Below are 17,528 nucleotides of genomic sequence, written 5' to 3' on the forward strand. Positions count from 1 at the left end.
AATAACCGAACATAAAAGAAATATTGTTAGTGAGTTTTTAATTGGCATCTTTCATGGAAACTATACTGATTATTCCATCTTTTTTTTGCTCCTTTTAGAGCTGCCTGTAAAAATTGTGAAGCCTTTGAGAGATAAGATTGCTCTTGAAAAACATCGGGGGTTCCTGGAGTGCCAGGTGTCTCGTGCCAATGCTGAAGTTAAATGGTATAAAAAGGATGTTGAAATTCACCCTAGTGCCAAATACGAAATTGTGAGTGATGGTGTCTATCGGAAACTCATCATCAACGATGCAGATTATGAAGATGAGGACACATACACTTGTGATGCCTTTGATGACAAAAGCAGTGCTAATTTCTTTGTTGAAGGTAATAAACCATTCCCCCCTGCCCCGCCCCCCCCCAGGATGCACTGGAAGGAAGACTGGGTGATTCAAAAAGCTGTTGTCATTTACTTTGAAAACACAATACCACTTAAAAAGTACTTTAATTCAATATTGATTTATTCTGAAGTCCATTGATATTGAATCCTCTTAGGACTGTAAGGGCAGGAAGATCCTGGAAAATTAATATATAATATGTTCTCCTAAGGAAAGTGGTGAAATTCCTGTTTCAGAGAAGTTTATCAGATATACTGGAGAAAGTTTGTTGTTCAGAGAAAAAGTTGCAATAACTTGTCCTATTATCAACATCGGTGTTTCAGTGCACCATTTTATAGTGCCAAGTGTTTGATATCAGAATAGGAAGCTGGCATTAGAAATAGGACTGGGAATCAGATCTGGACTCTCCTGAGGCAGTGTCACAGTCTCATTGTCTGACCTGTGACCAGCCATGTATGTTTGGCTTTATATAAAAAAGGGATGTTTGAAGGCCTTTTGAGCTAATAAGTGTGGTATTCAAGTGCAGAAAAGATGGCATGAGTGTGCAGGTTGACAATGTAAGAGCTCTTGCATGACTCCTAAATTCCTGCTTTCTCATTCCATCCAGAGCAATCCATTAATATTTTAAAGGAGTTGTGTGATGAGGATGTGACTGAGCCTGAAGAAGCCAAGTTTGAATGTGAGATATCCATTCCATCCGTGAAACCTCCCAAATGGTCTCTACGTGGGGAAATCTTACAGGCTGGCAGAAACATTATCATGCAGCAAGAAGGCACCATCCACAGGCTGACAATACTGAAGACTAGTGCCGATATGACAGGCACCATTCAGTTCTCCATTGGGAAATCAAAATCCACAGCAAACCTGCTAGTCAGAGGTAATGCAATATGTCCTGCCTTGAACTGGATCATGAGAGATCCTCCCTCTCACAGTCCGTGGAAAATAATTTTTCCTAAATACTGTCTAATGTGCACTGGCTGGGGTCTTGGAAACATATGTATGCGTAGCTGGAAGATCTGTTGAGTTCCCAGTTAGAAGTTGTTGGGCACAGTGCTGGATGCACTAAATGAGACAGCAGTGCCTCAGGAAGGGATCTGATTAAATGACTTTGTGTCTGGTATTGAAACCTTGTATTCAAATCTATTGAGCCAAAATTGGGTTGGTTTTTCTTTCCTTTTTTTTCCTCCTGACTTCACTGAAGAGCACAAAACAGATGAAATTTGCCAGGAGAGTTTATTTGGTCCCATTTCTGAACTAGACAAGTTTGATAGCTTGATTACTTAATCCACTCTGTCACCTGTTTGTCATGGGACAAAGCTTCAAGGTTTTTTATCTCCTGCTGCCTTCATAGTAAATATCTCCAATCACATCCTGAAGTCCTTGTTTTGTCTTTAATTTGCTCTTACTTGAATAGAAACCTCAATTAGAGAGTAATTTGGTAAGCACTTAACCAGAACTGGACCATACATTTGGTAGTTAATATACAGTTTTATCTTACAGAAACCCACATTCCCTGTAGATCACCATGCCATTCTAGTTTCAAAGCACATCAGCTCTGTAACAGAAACTTGTAGCACCATCTGAGCAGTTCACATAACAGTTGAGAACAATGTACATGAAATTAATTGGCATGAAATGCAGATTAGAAACTTTCCACTTCTTCAGATCGATCCTTTCTTCTTTCCCAACCCTGCTTTGCAGATTACCACATACAGATCACCAGGAAGATGGAGGACAAGACCGTTCTGGAGCGCCATTCAGTCATCCTGTCCTGCGACTTCAGGCCTTCTCCAAAGATTGTGAAATGGTTCAAGGGCCACGTGCCCATTGAACCCTCCGAGAAGTACAAAATTAAGCGGGAGCAGCATTCAGCGGAGCTCAAGATTTTGAAGGTGAAGCCTGAAGATGCTGGCATGTACAAGTGCAGGGCTGGAAACGCGGAGACCGAAGCCACGCTGACTGTTGAAGGTACGAGTGGTTTGCAGCAGGGAGGCTAGCCTGTTGCATGTCTTTATGGTTTAGTATTTCACACTGGGTTTTTCTTCCTGAGCAGAGGTAGGTTCCCACAGTTATCTTCTGCTAATGTTACGTAAATGCAGTATCTTAAGCCAACCAACTGTGTTATGCACTGTGCTGCTGTTCCGTGACGCTGAAATCCAGCACTTGCCATAAAAGAGGTAATGCATGTGGAAGGGCACCATCTGGGTAAGGCAGAAATTCAGCCTCTTGCATGTCAAGGCACATTATTTTCCGTTTCCCCTGAGGAACTAGAACTCTGGTACTTCTAGCTAAAAATGTCCTTTGTGTTAAATTGCTGCAGGCCTCTGATTCCAGTGGTCTTGTTTGTGGCTTTCATTTCCTGACCAACATAGACCAGTCAGCTTTTGTATCTGCTATGTGTTTGTTATTCATAACAATGTTCTACCTCATCCGGGTATGTAACTATTTTTAGCCAGTCTTTCACGTCTGGTGAAACGGTAAGAAAAGATGTTCACTGTGTCACTTTCAGCAAGACTTGGAGGTGAGCCACAGAATCATTTCCAGAAGTCCCAAGGAGCAGCTCTTGGCAACAGCTTAGCCTTGCAGAGGTTCATCCAAATGACAGAATTATTTAATACTCCCAAACCCTCCTCTGAGTTAGCTAGTCCTTGAGAAACAGCATTTCATGAGTGGAGAAGCTGCAAAGAGAAACCTCTGGTCAAGGACTGGGAAAGAAAATAATTAAATTCCTGTTGCTCTCGAAACCCGTGTGAGTTGCATAATCTCTTTGTATTTCCTTTTTGTGGCCAAAACCATTGTCTTCATCTCATCCTCTGTGTCACAGTTTCCCTGGAAGCGAGTCAGGGACAATGTATTTATAGTGTGTGTGTGTACAGTGACTAGCACACAGGGACTGAAGCTCTGTGGGATACTTAGGCATCACTGTAATGTCATTACCCTTTTAGAAAGACTTATTTATTTTTAAATTAAAAAGAAAATAAAGCACAACTGTTTTATGCCTAAAAGAAAAAAAAATAAATAATACAAAGTTGAGGGCTGTAGGCAACATAGTCTTTTTAACGGATGTTTTTTGTTGGACCAAATGTAGAACCAAGTAAACGAAATGTGATGACCCATGGTGTACATGAGACCAGATTAAATCATCTAATAAACTCTAAACGCTATGAAATCTCTATGTGGTATTTGTGTACCTTCGTTTCCTACAGCCCGCAATGTAGAAGTACTCAAACACCTACAGGACGTGGAAATTGAAGAAGAGAGTTCTGCTGTCTTTTCCTGCGAGCTGTCCCACGATGACGAGGATGTGGAATGGTTCCTCAACGGCATCCTCCTTTACACCAACAATTTCAATGACATCAGGAATGTTGGCAATTGCTACATGCTGACGATGAAGCAGGTCAAACCTGAGGATGCTGGCACAGTGACGATGAAGTCAGACAAAGTGACAGAAAGCGTGCGTCTGAAGGTGATAGGTGGGTCGTGATCACATTCCTCCTGAATGTAAATAAGAGATGCAAAGGAGCTATTATTTAGCATGTCTGTGTATCTGGGGACAGCATAAGTTTCTACTGTAGCTGATGATTTTTCTAAGGAAGATGGTTTTGGTGTTCTGCCAATACTTTCCATAGCTCCTTATCATCCTTGTACTTACCAGAGTAGTCACAAGGACAACTTCCTTTACGTGTAGGTCTCTTCAATAGTATATAGTCTATAAACTGTTGCTTCTAAAGATCTTTGACTGTAGGAACCTGAGCTCTACAGTGTACCTCCAAGGGTAGGGCACAGCTTTAGTACACCAGTTCTGGAGCTGGACTGAATCAGAAGAGAGAAGGCAGTTTGCTGCTGTCCTTCATGTGTTTTAAAGTTCAGTCACACAACTGAGTTGCTGTGGTTTAACAAGTTCTTGTGCACCCTTAGTTTGCCAACACCACCAAGCTGAGTGCAGTTGATGCACCTCAGGGGCAGGATGCCATCCAGAGGGACCTGGACAAGCTGGAGAAGTGGGCCCATGGGAACCTTGTGAGGTTCAACAAGGCCAAGTGCAAGGTTCTGCGCCTGGTTCAGGGCAACCGTAGTATCAATACAGGCTGGGGGATGAAGGGATTGAGAGCAACCCTGAGGACAAGGGCTGGACGTGAGCTGGCAGTGTGTGTCTGCCGCCCAGAAAGCCAACTGTATCCTGGGCTGCATCAAAGAAACATGGCCAGCAGGTTGCGGGAGGGGACTGCTCTGCTTTGGTGGGACCCTTACTGGAGTACTGTGTCCAGCTCTGGAGTCCTCAGCACAGGAATGACATGGACCTGTTGGAGCAGGTCCAGAGGAGGCCACAAAAATAATCAGAGGGCTGGGGCACCTCTCCTACAAGAAAAGGCTGAGAAAGTTGGGGTTGTTCATCCTGGAGAAGAGAAGGCTCAGGGACCTTCCAGTACCTGAAGGTGGCTTAGAAAAGATGGGAACAAGCTTTTTAGCAGGGCTGCTGTGACAGGACAAGGATTTTTAACTAAAAGGGTTTTTTAAAGTTTAAGTTTAAAAGTTAAAAAAGGTTTTTACTTCATATTTTTTAACTACAAGAAGATAAATTCAGACTAGATGTAAGGAAGAAATTTTTTATGCTGAGGGTGGTGAGACACTGGCTCAGGCTGCCCAGAGAGGTGGTCAATGCTCCATCCCTGGAAACATTCAAGGTCAGGTTAGATGGGGCTCTGGGCAACCTGATCCAGCTGAATATGTCCCTTCTCCCTGCAGGGGGTTGGACGAGGTGACCTTTAAAGGCCCATTCCAACCCAACCCATTCTATGCGTCTATGATCAGCTAAGCCACAGTAAGTTGTGTAAATTATTTTAGACATGTTAGAAACATGAGGTAAGACTCTTACCAGAATTTCAAGATCACATTTTCTTTAGTGACACACCTGTACATACATGCTCAGGTAAATCATAGTGATTTGTTATCTTAAATTAACTCCATCATGTGTCTGGAAACATGAGTGGAAATGATCTGAGCCATTCTCTCAGAAAGTCAGTCTGACATCCTCCATACCCTCTTGGAGAATCATCTCTTGGATTTCCTTTGCATTTTGTCTTCTGATCATGACTAATTTGTTCTTGCCAGAGTATGTGAATAATTCAGCTCTTCTACCCACTCAGAGGGCCTGAAGAACTTCCTCTTCTTTCTTTTATATCTGGTCAGAAATTTCCCCCTTTACAACTATCTTCTCTGTCAAGTATGTTTTAAATTAGATAAAGGGATTCAATAAAAAGGCAAAAGTAAAAATGTTCAGGAGAGCGAGGAGAGTGTGCAACATACCCTTTTGTTGGTGCTTCTACTGCCTGAATCCTGCTTCGTGAAAAGGCAGTGCCAGATCTCTGGCTTTGGAAGACCAACATCCCGATTTACTTGTCTTCACACATTTTTCCTTTAACCTGGGCCCTTTCCACTTGCAGACTGCTGCAATGTGGAAGGATGTTCCCAGAGAACATTTTCTGTTCCTCCATGATGCAGACAAGGTCTTCCTTAAACTTAGTCTATCTTGTTGAGAAGCTATTCCATAGAAGCATGAAGCTGTCCCTCTGGCCTTCACTGGGGGCCCTACATGCCTGCTCCAAGCCCTGTTCCTTGTGATGGGATCTCCTGTGCCTGACAGATGCCCCAACATGGAGAAAAAGGAGTTCTTGCAACCTCATAGGTGTGCAGTCAAAAGAAAGAGCATGATTACAACATGAATATCAGCACCCACCCATGGCAATGCAGGCTGCCTCTCTCCTTCCCTGCATCCTCCCACTAATAAGTTCTGATTTCCCTAAAAGTCATTCCAGTCACGAGGTGTGAGACTACTTCAGGTTCTGCAGTGGTATCAGCAGCGTTGTCAAAGGTTTACTTAAGCTCTCTTTAAATATTTGGTAGCAACTGAAAATATCTTGACTTAAATATCCTGGTTGTTCTCTTTTGCCTGTTAACCTTCAGAGAAGCCTGCTGTCTTCATGAAGTCCTTGGACGATGTTTTTGGTGAGGAGCGGGGTGTGATTAAACTGGAATGTGAAGTCTCCAAAGAGAAGGTCAAACCTGTTTGGAAAAAGGATGGAGTGAAGCTCAGTTCTGGTAACAAGTATGAGCAGATACAGTCTGGGAAGACCCTGTGCCTCCTTATCCATGACCTTGAAAAGACAGATGCAGGTTTATACACCTGTGATATTGGCACTGATGTTGCCAAGTCAAAGGTCAGCATTCAGGGTAAGTATTGTAGATGATGGGCATTCAAGGGGTGCTGCAAATACGGGCGGTCTGGGTCACTGGCTCACATCTCACAGCTGTTCCTCCATAAGCCTCACGTAACACCATGATGTCGGAACAGTCCCTGTTGCTCTTTGATGTACCCATATCTAGTATTTCGGTAAAAACCACGTGTCAAGAATGTAGTGACAATGCTTCCTTCATGAACATCCCTAAGGTGCAGAAATCCTCCCAGAAGAGCAAATACTTTCTCAAAACCCCCACCCCAAAACAAAGCCCAAAAAAGCCTCAGGCATCTTGTGTTTCACATTTTTGAGCTATTAATTCAGTGTCCACTGTGGGAACACAAAAGTAGGACAACACTGTCTGTTGGACAGCCCAGCAGTTCAGCCTGTCTTCTCATCCTTGTGGCTATTTGAAGGAAAAAGAATTGTTCATAGCTTTCAGACTCATATTGATAATGAGACAAATTCTGAATCTGATTTGAACACCAGGAGGGGTAGGATGGTGTCAAGTTAATGAATACAAACATCCCATTTCTCATATCAGCATGGAGGAAAAACCTCACACAACATCCCAGAGGCTTCTCATCCAATAGCTTTTCTCCACTCTAGCTCATTGAATCTAGACTCTTCTCCACAAAGTGAGCTGTTCTTCATTCAGTCCTTCCAGAGCAGAGCTGGGAGATCCACATTTCCCCTTTTCTATACCTTTGTGGTGATTCTGAGTGGATAATGTCTAAGAAATCCGTCCCATATCAAATACATCTGTAAGGAATGCTGTGGTGTCCTGAAAATCCGGTACATAAACCAGTCTGATGAACTAAAGATGTCAATGCTACTACTCATGTCAATCAGAAAAGCCTTTTCTCATTTTATCAACCTACTTTTTGTCTTCCAGAACTGAACATTGGCATCACAAAACGTCTGAAGAATACTGAAATCCAGGAGGGAGAAGATTGCACTTTTGAGTGTATTTTGTCCCATGAAAGCATTGATGACTTCAACTGGACACTGAATGGGAGCAAACTGGAAAGTGGTGGGCGATTTAGAACCTCTAACATGGGTCGGAAATATATACTCAGTATCAAAAGTGTGATTCCTGATGATGCTGGGGAAATAATTTTCACTGCCCGTGGTCTAACCTCCAAAGCTGCTTTGGTTGTGAAAGGTAATGAGATCAGAAAGGTTCTGGGGTTTGATTTCTTGGGTGTCTTTTTATAAGGTCAGTAAACTATGTAACATGTAACAGTAAACATAGTAACAGTAAACATAGTAAACTATGAAGGCAAACTCTTGTTATGATCACAGTGAATGACAGCCTTCCCTGTGAGCCTTGAAGTGCTGAGATATTTCCTTAACAACAAGTGAAAGCCTGAACATTTTTATTCATATTTGAGAATTACAGGATGATACACTCGGTAGTGTATTTGTACAGATAATTACTACCCAGACTGCATGTATCAGAGATAATCACCCAAGGCTCCCTGGGTAGTCAGTGGAGAGAAGAAATAGTTTTCAGATATACTTTGCCATCCACTGTTAGACCTATTTAAGACAAAAAAAATTGTTCCTTGAAGTCTCTTGCCCGTGCTTAGCAGATCACTGCTGCTTGCAGAGCAGCCCTGGAGCGAGTGCCGCCTCTACACATCTCTGTGGCACAGATGTCTCTATTTAGGGAGACAGATCCCACCACAACTGCACACCTACAGTAACTTCAGTGATGACAAAATGACATCCCCTGAAAAGGATGCCATCAGGACAAGTTCTCAGTTCCTGTAAGCAATCATTCATATTCGCTGAGAGCCCAATTAATATGTACTAAAGAGCAAGACTATTTCCCCCTCCCTTCCCTAACATATTACAAATCATTCATTGGGGAATATGAAAACTTGCTAAATATTTTAATTGCAAACCCCCAATCATATAGCGATCATGATTTTTATTCAAAGTTCCCTTTCTGTTTCCCCTTTCTTCAGAAAAACCTACTGAAGTTATAAAACAGCTGGAGGATAAAACATCAGCAGCGGGGCAGGACATCAGCCTGAGCTGTGAGTTGTCAAAACCTGATGTGAGCATCAGGTGGTACAAGGATGGCAAAGCAATCCGAAAAAGCCAGAAATACGACTTGCACCAAGAGGGAACACGGGCCATACTGATCATCCATGATTCTACGGTCAAGGACAGTGGGGAATACACCTGTGAGACGGAGGTCTCTAAAACGAAAGCAAGGATCACAGTGCAAGGTCAGTTGAAGCATGCATAGGGGCTGGTGTGTACAGAAGTTGGGGTAAATATCTACAATCTGTGGGAAATGTTCTTCTCATCTCCCTAAACAGGATCAATTTTTAGTTTTCAAAAAACATTGTGGATTAAAAGCCTTTTTAAAAAAACCTGAAAATCCACCTAGTAGATACTGAAAAATCAATGTGCTATGTAATGAGCCAATCATAACTGGCAAATTGAATTAGTCTTTTTTGAACATGGGTGATCAAAACTGTATGTGGTCTGCAAGATGAGACCTCACCAGTACCTGTACGATGCCATTAAACTTTCCTGGAAATATCTTACCTGATATGTCCTGGGACAAGAGGTGGACCTGGTGATCTTCTTAGACCCATTCCATCTGATAGGATGAGAAGAAACAGCCTCAAGTTGTGCCAGGGGAGGTTTAGACTGGATATGAGGAAAACTTTCTTCCCTGAAAAGGTGGTCAAGCACTGGAACAGGCTGCCCAGGGAGGTGGTGGAGTCACCATCCCTAGGGGTATTTAAGAGATGTGTACATGTGGCAGTTAGGAACATGGTTTTAGTGGTGGACTTTGAACTTCATGATCTTGAGGGCCTTTATCAACTTAAATGATTGTCTGATTCAATGATTCTGTATTCTGTGATTATTTACAAATGGGGTGGAGGGGATTCAAAACCATTCTCTATGTGCAGCACTTGTTTACAAATCTGTGTGTCTCTTTTTTTTTTTCTTTTCTTTTTTTTTTCCCTTCTAGAAAAACCAAATTATTTTGTCAAGGAACTTTCAGATCTGAAAGTCGATGAAAATGGAACTGCAGTTTTTATGTGCCAGAGTGAGAAAGCTGCATCTTCTGTGGTCTGGAGGAAAGGCATAGCTGAACTCAGGGCTAGCAAGAAATACGAGATTACACAGAAGGGACAAGTCCTCCAGATGACCATAAAGAACTTGGAGAAAAGTGACAGTGACACTTACACTTGCGACATTGGTGACGCTCAGTCCAGAGCCAAGCTAGTTGTGCAAGGTATGCATGAGTGGGATATGGTTGTACAGCCTGTTTCTCCAGCAGGAAGCACTATATGCATAGGCGGATCTATCTCTCAGCAAATGGGTGCCAGATCCACCAGTTTCTGGCTCTGTCTCACTTGTGATGGACGTACGCAGCACAGGACATGTGGACAGAAGCCTAGCAACGTGGAGCTGGACGTGCAGAGCAATTTGTCAGTTTGAAGCAATTACACCTGGAGTACTTTGGGTATGATGTAAACCTCAAAATACTGATGTGAGGAGAGGCTGGTGTTCCTGTGTGAACAGATGATGGATATGGTTCAGGGGGCCTGCTATTAGACAAGGGAAAAATTATTCTGGCTCCAGGCTTTTCACCATGTCCCTTGATGTCTCGTTCTACTAGTGCTTTCTAAGAGGGGATGGGTGAATGAGTGGTCTAGGCGTCCTTAAGTGCTTAATGTCCTTTTGCTCCTTGGAGATGAAAGGTACAACCCAACCTCCAGCTGAAGAGTACAACCCAACAGCTTTTATTTGATGCTATGGACAGTAAATGAGCGGTGGTGGGCAATGTTAACAGCAGGGCAGTATTCAGGGGGAAGGAGTGAGGTCTGGTTGTTACTGTGCCTCACCAGTTCCCTCACTGATGCCCTGACTGGGAGAAACCCTTGAGCTAAAATTGATGAAACAACAAGAGAATGAGAGGAACAATTCAGAAATAGTCATGTGGAGATGCAGTGGTGGTGTCCACTTATTAATCATTATAGTTAGTCATTAAAGACTAGGGGGTAGTGTCAGACTCCTCCACCTCTGATCATCTGCTAGAGCAGCCTTGAGAAGCAAAGAAGTGTGCTTCATCCTCATTATGGCCTCAGGGTCTGAGCTACCTGAATTCACTCTGAGGTTTCTAACACCAATTTTTCAGTGTGAAAAAATACTTCTCTGTCACAAAGCTCAAGGTAAAAGTAAAAATTCCCTGTACTGGTTTTGTAAGTAGGAGCAACATTAGGTACATCTTTATGTACACAGATAACCTTATCTTATTTATTTATTTTTAGTTAGGTCTATATCTATGTAGGCAGTTTTTCAGGATTGTTGTTTTATTTCTTTTTACTAAAGCTGCAGTCAGACACTACCCACTGTGTTTAAGGTTGGACCAAGCTCAAAGAAGGTGGAGGCTGGGTGTTCCTGTCCCATAGAAAGCAAGTTATATTTGCTCTAGAAAAACAGAGGGGTTTTCATGGGAGGGATCATCTGCTTAGTGACATCTACAGCCCAAATGATGCTGTCAAGAGACTTTCTAGGTAGTTTCATTATGAGAACCTTTATGACACCGGCTTTGCATTGTACTGGCTACTTGTTTTGCTGTATGTGTTCTGGTGCTTTGAAGTTGTCTTCATCCTAATTTGGTGTGTGTCCTGTATATCTTATCATCTTGAGTGGTTTTTGTGTTCAGTAACGGGCGAATTGCGTTTCAGTCTTCTGTATCATGAACATATTTCTTCCTTGAAATGCTCACGTGGGAAATCTTGGAGTTTTCCATATCGATTTTCATGCTAGAACCAGAAGATTCCAGTAATTGATGTATCTATGTTCCTTTCAGGCCAGAAAGTGCTAATAACAGAAGACCTGGAAGATGTCACTGTGTTAGAAGGAGAATCTGCCATGTTCAGATGCAGAATCTCTCCTGTAGAGTATAGCAAAGTGCAGTGGTTTTTGGATAAAACCCCACTCCATACCAATGAACTTAATGAGATCCAGTCTCAGCCTGGTGGATATCACTTGCTAACGTTGAAAAAACTCTCACTGAAGGACTCGGGGGTCATTACATTTGAAGCTGGTGATAAGAAAACATCTGCCAGTTTGGTTGTTAAAGGTAATTCAATCATAAAGACTGCAGGAGAGGAAAGAACGTGTAGAAGTAAATAGGGGTTAATGTGGGTAGGTGAAAAAATAATAAAAATGCTACAAATTTGGCCCCACCATATGTATTTGTGTATATGCTCAAGAATAACATTGCCTATGTTATGACATTAGGGCTGGGGAATGAACACTTTGTAATCCTGGATAACTCTCAGAGCGTTTATTGGACCTTAGGTGGGAATGTTATACTGCAGTGATGGTACATTGGGTGCCTTGTCCAGTTTTCCTTAAGCCGAGCTGATAGGATGATGATAAAGGAGGAGAAATCAATTAGTTTGAGAAAAAAAACAAACAAAAAAACCAAACACCAAACCCAAAGTGCAACAAATAGGTTTTTGATTTAGTTTTCATTGTTTGATAGGCAACGTTATGTGTGTTCTCTGCTATTCATTGTTGACAATGAATTGTTTTTTCTGGAGAAGTTAAACAGAGTTAAAACTGTAGTGTTAGTCTACTTCCATGGAGAGGGAGTAAAATGCATGTCAGACAGCCCAGGAGGGCAGGGTTGGAGAGGTGTTTTCTTACTGGAAACATAAATAGTTGTTATGGCCCACAGAAATAAAATACGGTCTCCACTGTGTCAGATCATATTCTCATTCTTTGCAGAATTGCCACATTTCCTGTGAAACTTTTTTTTTTTTTTTTCAAAATTTACCCAAATTTTGCCATGCTACAAAATGCAAACAGATATTTTGGTGGCTTTTTTTTTTTTTTTTTTCCTGAAGGCAAATTAAAGGTCCTTTTTTGAAAAAGGCTAACTCCTTTTGGTAGTGCTAATATATGGTGCTATACTACCAAACCCAAGTTTGGTCTCCTGATTGATTGGATTTTTATGAATTAAAAACCATTAAGAGAGCAGTTCATCTTCTCTGTCCTAGTGGCCTGATTTGGAAGTGAATATTTGGTCTTTGGAGGTGTCATCTTCCAGCGGCTATAGAGACACCTTATGTGACCTATCTGAGCTATCTGCCTGGTTTTTAGAGGACTCATACTGATGAGATGAGACCTGCTTTAGGTGACTGGCTTTGAAAAACCTGTAATGTGCCTCACTTCGTGCAGATTTAGCTTTTCCACATTCAGTTAGAAGGTTCAAACTAATCAGCTCATGGGGAAAACGGCTTAGGAAAATCGTGCCTCTATCTTGTTCCTATTTGGAGAGATGTGAGAGAGATCTTACTTATGGTCTTCAACAGGCATGTTGTCTGCTCTGTTTCTCCCAGATAGCATTAGGTATTTACTAACAACACTTTATGGTATGACTGGTGCCTTCCCAAGGGCTTTATAGTCATGAACACAAAATTATTTGTCACTAACCTTGACCTGTAGTTTTGATACAGGTAGTCTTGGATGTAAATCTCACAGATTACTTGTGATCTGAAAATCCACACCTCTTCTGAAAGATCTCAGATGGTTTTTATGTGATTCTAGAGAAGCCCTGCATCTTCACAAAGGAGCTGGTTGATACTGAAGTCACTGAGGGAGAGGATGTGATCCTTCACTGTGAAACCTCCAAATCAGACAGCGCTGTAAAGTGGTGCAAAGATGGGAAGAGCCTTAGGAATTCTTCCAAGTATAACATCAGCCGGTCGGGATTTGAAGCCAAGCTTGTCATTCACAGGGCAGAAGAAAAGGACAGTGGCAGATATGAGTGTGAGGCTGGAGCAGCTAAAAGTAGTGCGGTTATTACTGTCAAGGGTAAGAACATTTGGAGTGATGGTTTGGGTCCTAACTCGTCATCTAACACCAAGGTCAGAGTAATAAACTGAAATGATAAAAATGTGGAACTATACTGAAAAGGAGCCTCGTGTCATTGCACCACAGTGCAGGAGAGCTTCTCATCAAGGCATCTGGAACAGCACCCAGAGAGGTGATAGAACGAAACAGGAAAATCCTTCATCTTATCTGTTTTAGCTCTGTGAAAATCAAGTGTCTAAGCTCTTTGGAGAAGAGAGCAATGGGTCAGTAAAGGACAGTGGGTATGTCTGTAGGAGATCCACCCAGCCTAAGATGTAATCTAGAGAAAGGATGAATCACCTTCTGAAGGTGTCTCCGCTGATGGCCCTCTCCAAGGAGGGAGCTCCACCACCACGTTTGTCTGGGTAACTGCTTTAGGCAGCCAAATTTATTGAGAGGAATGCACCCAAAAACTGTGATCGAGCAGAAGGTGCTGTCTAAAGAGTTGCTGTCTGAGCTGAAGCAAAAGTTCTGTTCTTAGGCACGGGAGACCTTAGTGTCACTTCCCTGAACATGCTGGATAAGCACCGAGTACGTTAGGTCAGGGTTGGGTCTGAGCCGTGTCGGAACAGGGCTTATCTACTACCAGTGTTGTAATAACTCCTGCCTGCCTTGAGTGACTACCCCAGCCCACGGCTGAGGAGGAGCTTGGTATCTGTGAGCTAAATCACCCCTTCACATGGGCAGGTTTGAGCAGGTCCAGGTTGTTACTGGCACAGGCTATGTTTAGCCTGACCAGCGGATCTCCTGCATGCAAGGTGTATGTAACACACCTGGGAAGGGCAGGTTGGAAGCTGTACCTGGATTAGAGAAGTCAGTGTGACCAAAAAGCGTTTGGGTTGTTGCAATAGTCAACCTGAACCTCAGAGCACGAAGAGGGAAGGCAAGATGCTCACAGTATTGATCTAGAGTGCAAAAAAGCCAGCTTAAGGCTGAGATCTACTGTGCAGGGAAAGAGAAGACCTTGGTGGTGTAACGAAGAAGAGAGGTGATGGTTAATGGTCCTGATTTTCTATGTCTTTCTGTAGCACTAGGATGTTTTCCCAATACTCGTTACACACCAAAGAAAGATCTGTGCTGGCTTCAGCAGGACCTGGATCTCACCTGTGATGAACAATTTTCTATTAGCAGAAACCACATTTGTGATGCTACATAGCTGCCCTGTTTTTCCCTTCACACAGAAAGGTGTGATGGATGCAGGATTTAAACACACGGATTCAGACCACCAGTAGACCACCAGAATCAAGTCACAAGGGTGTCTACAAAAAATTACACTGTTGCACCTTTCGTTTATCTGTTAGGGTCAGATCAGAACAGCAGAATGCCAAAATAGCACAAAAAAAAAAAAAAAAAAAAAAAAGGAGAGAAAAAATGCCAGTAGCCATGTGCCACTGAGTGTCCCAAAGTAGAAGTAGAAGGGGAGCAGAACAGTCTGTAGTATTTCAATTAGCCACAGGACAGCTGTATCATGAATCAGTAGCTGACTTGCATATTTATAAGACAGCAGAAGCTAGGAAGAAATTGTTTTTTTTTTTCATAAATGGAGGGGAAAACACTTCAGCTGAGGATTTTTTCCCAATAGGAGCCTTGCTTATGCTAGCTGACCTTAAAGCCTTGAATCCTAAGCTGATAGAGCCTGCACAGGGATCTCCACAGGGACCCTTTCACGTACAGCTGTGCTTTCCTCTCTGTTTGCTCTGTGCTGTTTCTAAGTCTGTATTCATGTCGGATAAAAACATGTTGTGGGTCTTTCTTATGAGAAATCAATACTGCTGGTCATGATAGAAAGTGCTTTGCCATTTCTCTGTGTCCTCTGTGTTACGTGTGAGCTGACCTCGGTAAAGTTTTACGGTTTTTGTGCCAGTTGTCCAGCTCTGACCACCCATCTGCAACACTGCAACACACTGTGTCATTAATGGCAGTGCAGCAGCTGCCACTAATTTGATAATGACAATTGTAATAGTAGCAACATCTTCAATGGTGTATATAGTGGTTAAAAGGAAAATAAGCAGATGGTCTCAAATATTTGTTATTTTTTTTTTCTGCTGTAGAGCGCTGGCAGCCAGATGTGAGTTGTCAGAATCTGTTTACTGTTCACTAGTGCTTTTCCATTCCTGTGGTTTTCTATCTCAGTAATGGAATCTGAAACAAAAAGGGGAAAGTGATTTCCAACCTCCTGTGTTTCCTTAAACATTTGCAATATTCTTTTTCAGAAATACCAGTTCTTTTCAAGAAAGAGCTCCAAAATGAAGAAGTTAAAGAAGGCAAACAAGTCAAGCTGACCTGTGAGCTCAGCAAACCTGATACCCCAGTGAAATGGATGAAGGGAAGCACTGTTCTCTATGCCAGTGAGAAGTATGAATTCAAGCAGCATGGTACTGTGGCAGAGCTCATTATTCGAGATGTCAAATCAATAGACTCTGGAGACTATACCTGCAGCACTGGAGAACTGAAGACCACGGCTCGGGTGAAAGTAAATGGTAGGCAGAGTTAGAAACATTGCCACAGTTGCTTAATGCATTGCTTAATAGATAAAAAAAAAAAACCAACCACATAACACTTCTTTTTTGTGGCAGTGCTATCTCCCACTGGGCAACAAATAAGTGCAGAGGATTCATTTTCTATACCCTATGTGCCATAGCTCCTGACCTATCAGCTATTTTACATGGCTGTGATCCAGACTTGAGTTAGAGATGAAGATGCAGAAGTGTCGGAGCACAAGAACATGAAAACAGAATTGCAGGCAATTTGCAAATGGCAAATTGCAGGTGTCCAACTGATGTTTAGAACCCCAAACTCCTGAAACCATCTTTTTTAAAGGCTCTTGGATGTCATCTGCACTCCCAAATGCCTTAAAAAATACAGTACCTTTAGTAGTATAGCAAATGTAGTTTATGCTGGGGCAGAAAGCAGGAGAGGTACAGGACATGAACACTGTCTCGGAGCCCTGCAGCAGCAGGGAATTTGTTAGGTGAGGATTCCCAGAAGACTCAGTAGGGATCCTTATTAAAAGTGAGAGAAACTTCCCCCATACTCCTAGGAGTCCACAGTGAGATGATAACATTGCAGGGAGAGGTTTCATCCTGCTCCCAAGCAGAATCATTTTGATGCCACGCAGCCAAGGGAGGGTCTAGGGCTGCTCTGCTCATTTGGAAAATGACTGGTTTTAAGATGTGACAGCTGATTGCATTCAGCTCTTGGGCCCCCAACATAAGAAGGACATGGATCTGTTGGAGTGTTACGAGATGCTCAGAGGGCTGGAGCATCTCTCCAGTGCAGACAGGCTGGGAGAGCTGGGGTTGTACAGCCCGGAGATGGGAAGGCTCCGGGAGACATTGTTCCAGCCTTCCAGTACTTAAAGGGGCCAACAAGAAAGCTGGAGAGGGGCTTTTTACAAGGGCTTGTTGTAGCGATAGGATTTACATTAGCTATTAGGAAGAAATTCCCTGTGAGGGCAGCAAGGCGCCAGCACGGGCTGCCCAGAGCAGCTGTGGGTGCCCCAGCCCTGGCAGTGCCCAAGGCCAGGCTGGATGGGGCTGGGAGCCACCGGGGCTGGGGGAAGGGGTCTCTGCGTGTGGCGGGGGGGGGACCTGGGGGGTCTTTAAGGGCCCTTCCAACCCAAAACTTTCTAGGATTTTATGATCATGGGCCACTTGGACAGCAGGTCAAGAGGGCATGTCCTAATCCCTGGTTCTGTGTTCTAGCTGTGCCTGTCCTTTTTAAACAAGCCCTGGAGAACACAGAAATGGAAGAAGGGAAATCTGTCTCCTTGCGCTGCGAGCTCACAAAAGCTGATGCCGCTGTGGTGTGGAAGAAGGGAGAAGCCACGCTCCAGGCAAGTGCCAAATATGAAATGAAGCAGAAGGGGACAGTGGCAGAGCTGGTGATTCATAATACAGAGCCAGAAGATGCGGGAAGATACACCTGTGACACTGGAGACCAGCAGAGTACAGCCCAAGTCAAAATCCATGGTAGGAATAAGACACCTGCTTGTGACCTTTTGTTGTTGTCCT

General features: G+C 43.0%; 1 protein-coding gene across 1 annotated transcript in view; it reads left to right on the forward strand.

Moving 5' to 3' along the window:
- Nucleotides 1-17,528, forward strand: part of OBSCN (obscurin, cytoskeletal calmodulin and titin-interacting RhoGEF) — a 184,253-nt gene that overhangs the window by 54,506 nt on the left and 112,219 nt on the right. Inside the window, exons 25-36 of the mRNA XM_055709071.1 lie at nucleotides 99-365; nucleotides 984-1,253; nucleotides 2,078-2,344; nucleotides 3,583-3,849; nucleotides 6,341-6,607; nucleotides 7,508-7,777; nucleotides 8,586-8,852; nucleotides 9,611-9,877; nucleotides 11,462-11,734; nucleotides 13,210-13,476; nucleotides 15,729-15,995; nucleotides 17,220-17,486. Coding sequence (XP_055565046.1) covers nucleotides 99-365; nucleotides 984-1,253; nucleotides 2,078-2,344; nucleotides 3,583-3,849; nucleotides 6,341-6,607; nucleotides 7,508-7,777; nucleotides 8,586-8,852; nucleotides 9,611-9,877; nucleotides 11,462-11,734; nucleotides 13,210-13,476; nucleotides 15,729-15,995; nucleotides 17,220-17,486 — 3,216 coding nt within the window. The remainder of the gene's footprint in view (nucleotides 1-98; nucleotides 366-983; nucleotides 1,254-2,077; nucleotides 2,345-3,582; nucleotides 3,850-6,340; nucleotides 6,608-7,507; nucleotides 7,778-8,585; nucleotides 8,853-9,610; nucleotides 9,878-11,461; nucleotides 11,735-13,209; nucleotides 13,477-15,728; nucleotides 15,996-17,219; nucleotides 17,487-17,528) is intronic.

The sequence above is a fragment of the Falco cherrug genome, chromosome 4 (genome assembly GCF_023634085.1).
Source record: "Falco cherrug isolate bFalChe1 chromosome 4, bFalChe1.pri, whole genome shotgun sequence".
Classification (NCBI taxonomy): Eukaryota; Metazoa; Chordata; class Aves; order Falconiformes; family Falconidae; genus Falco; species Falco cherrug.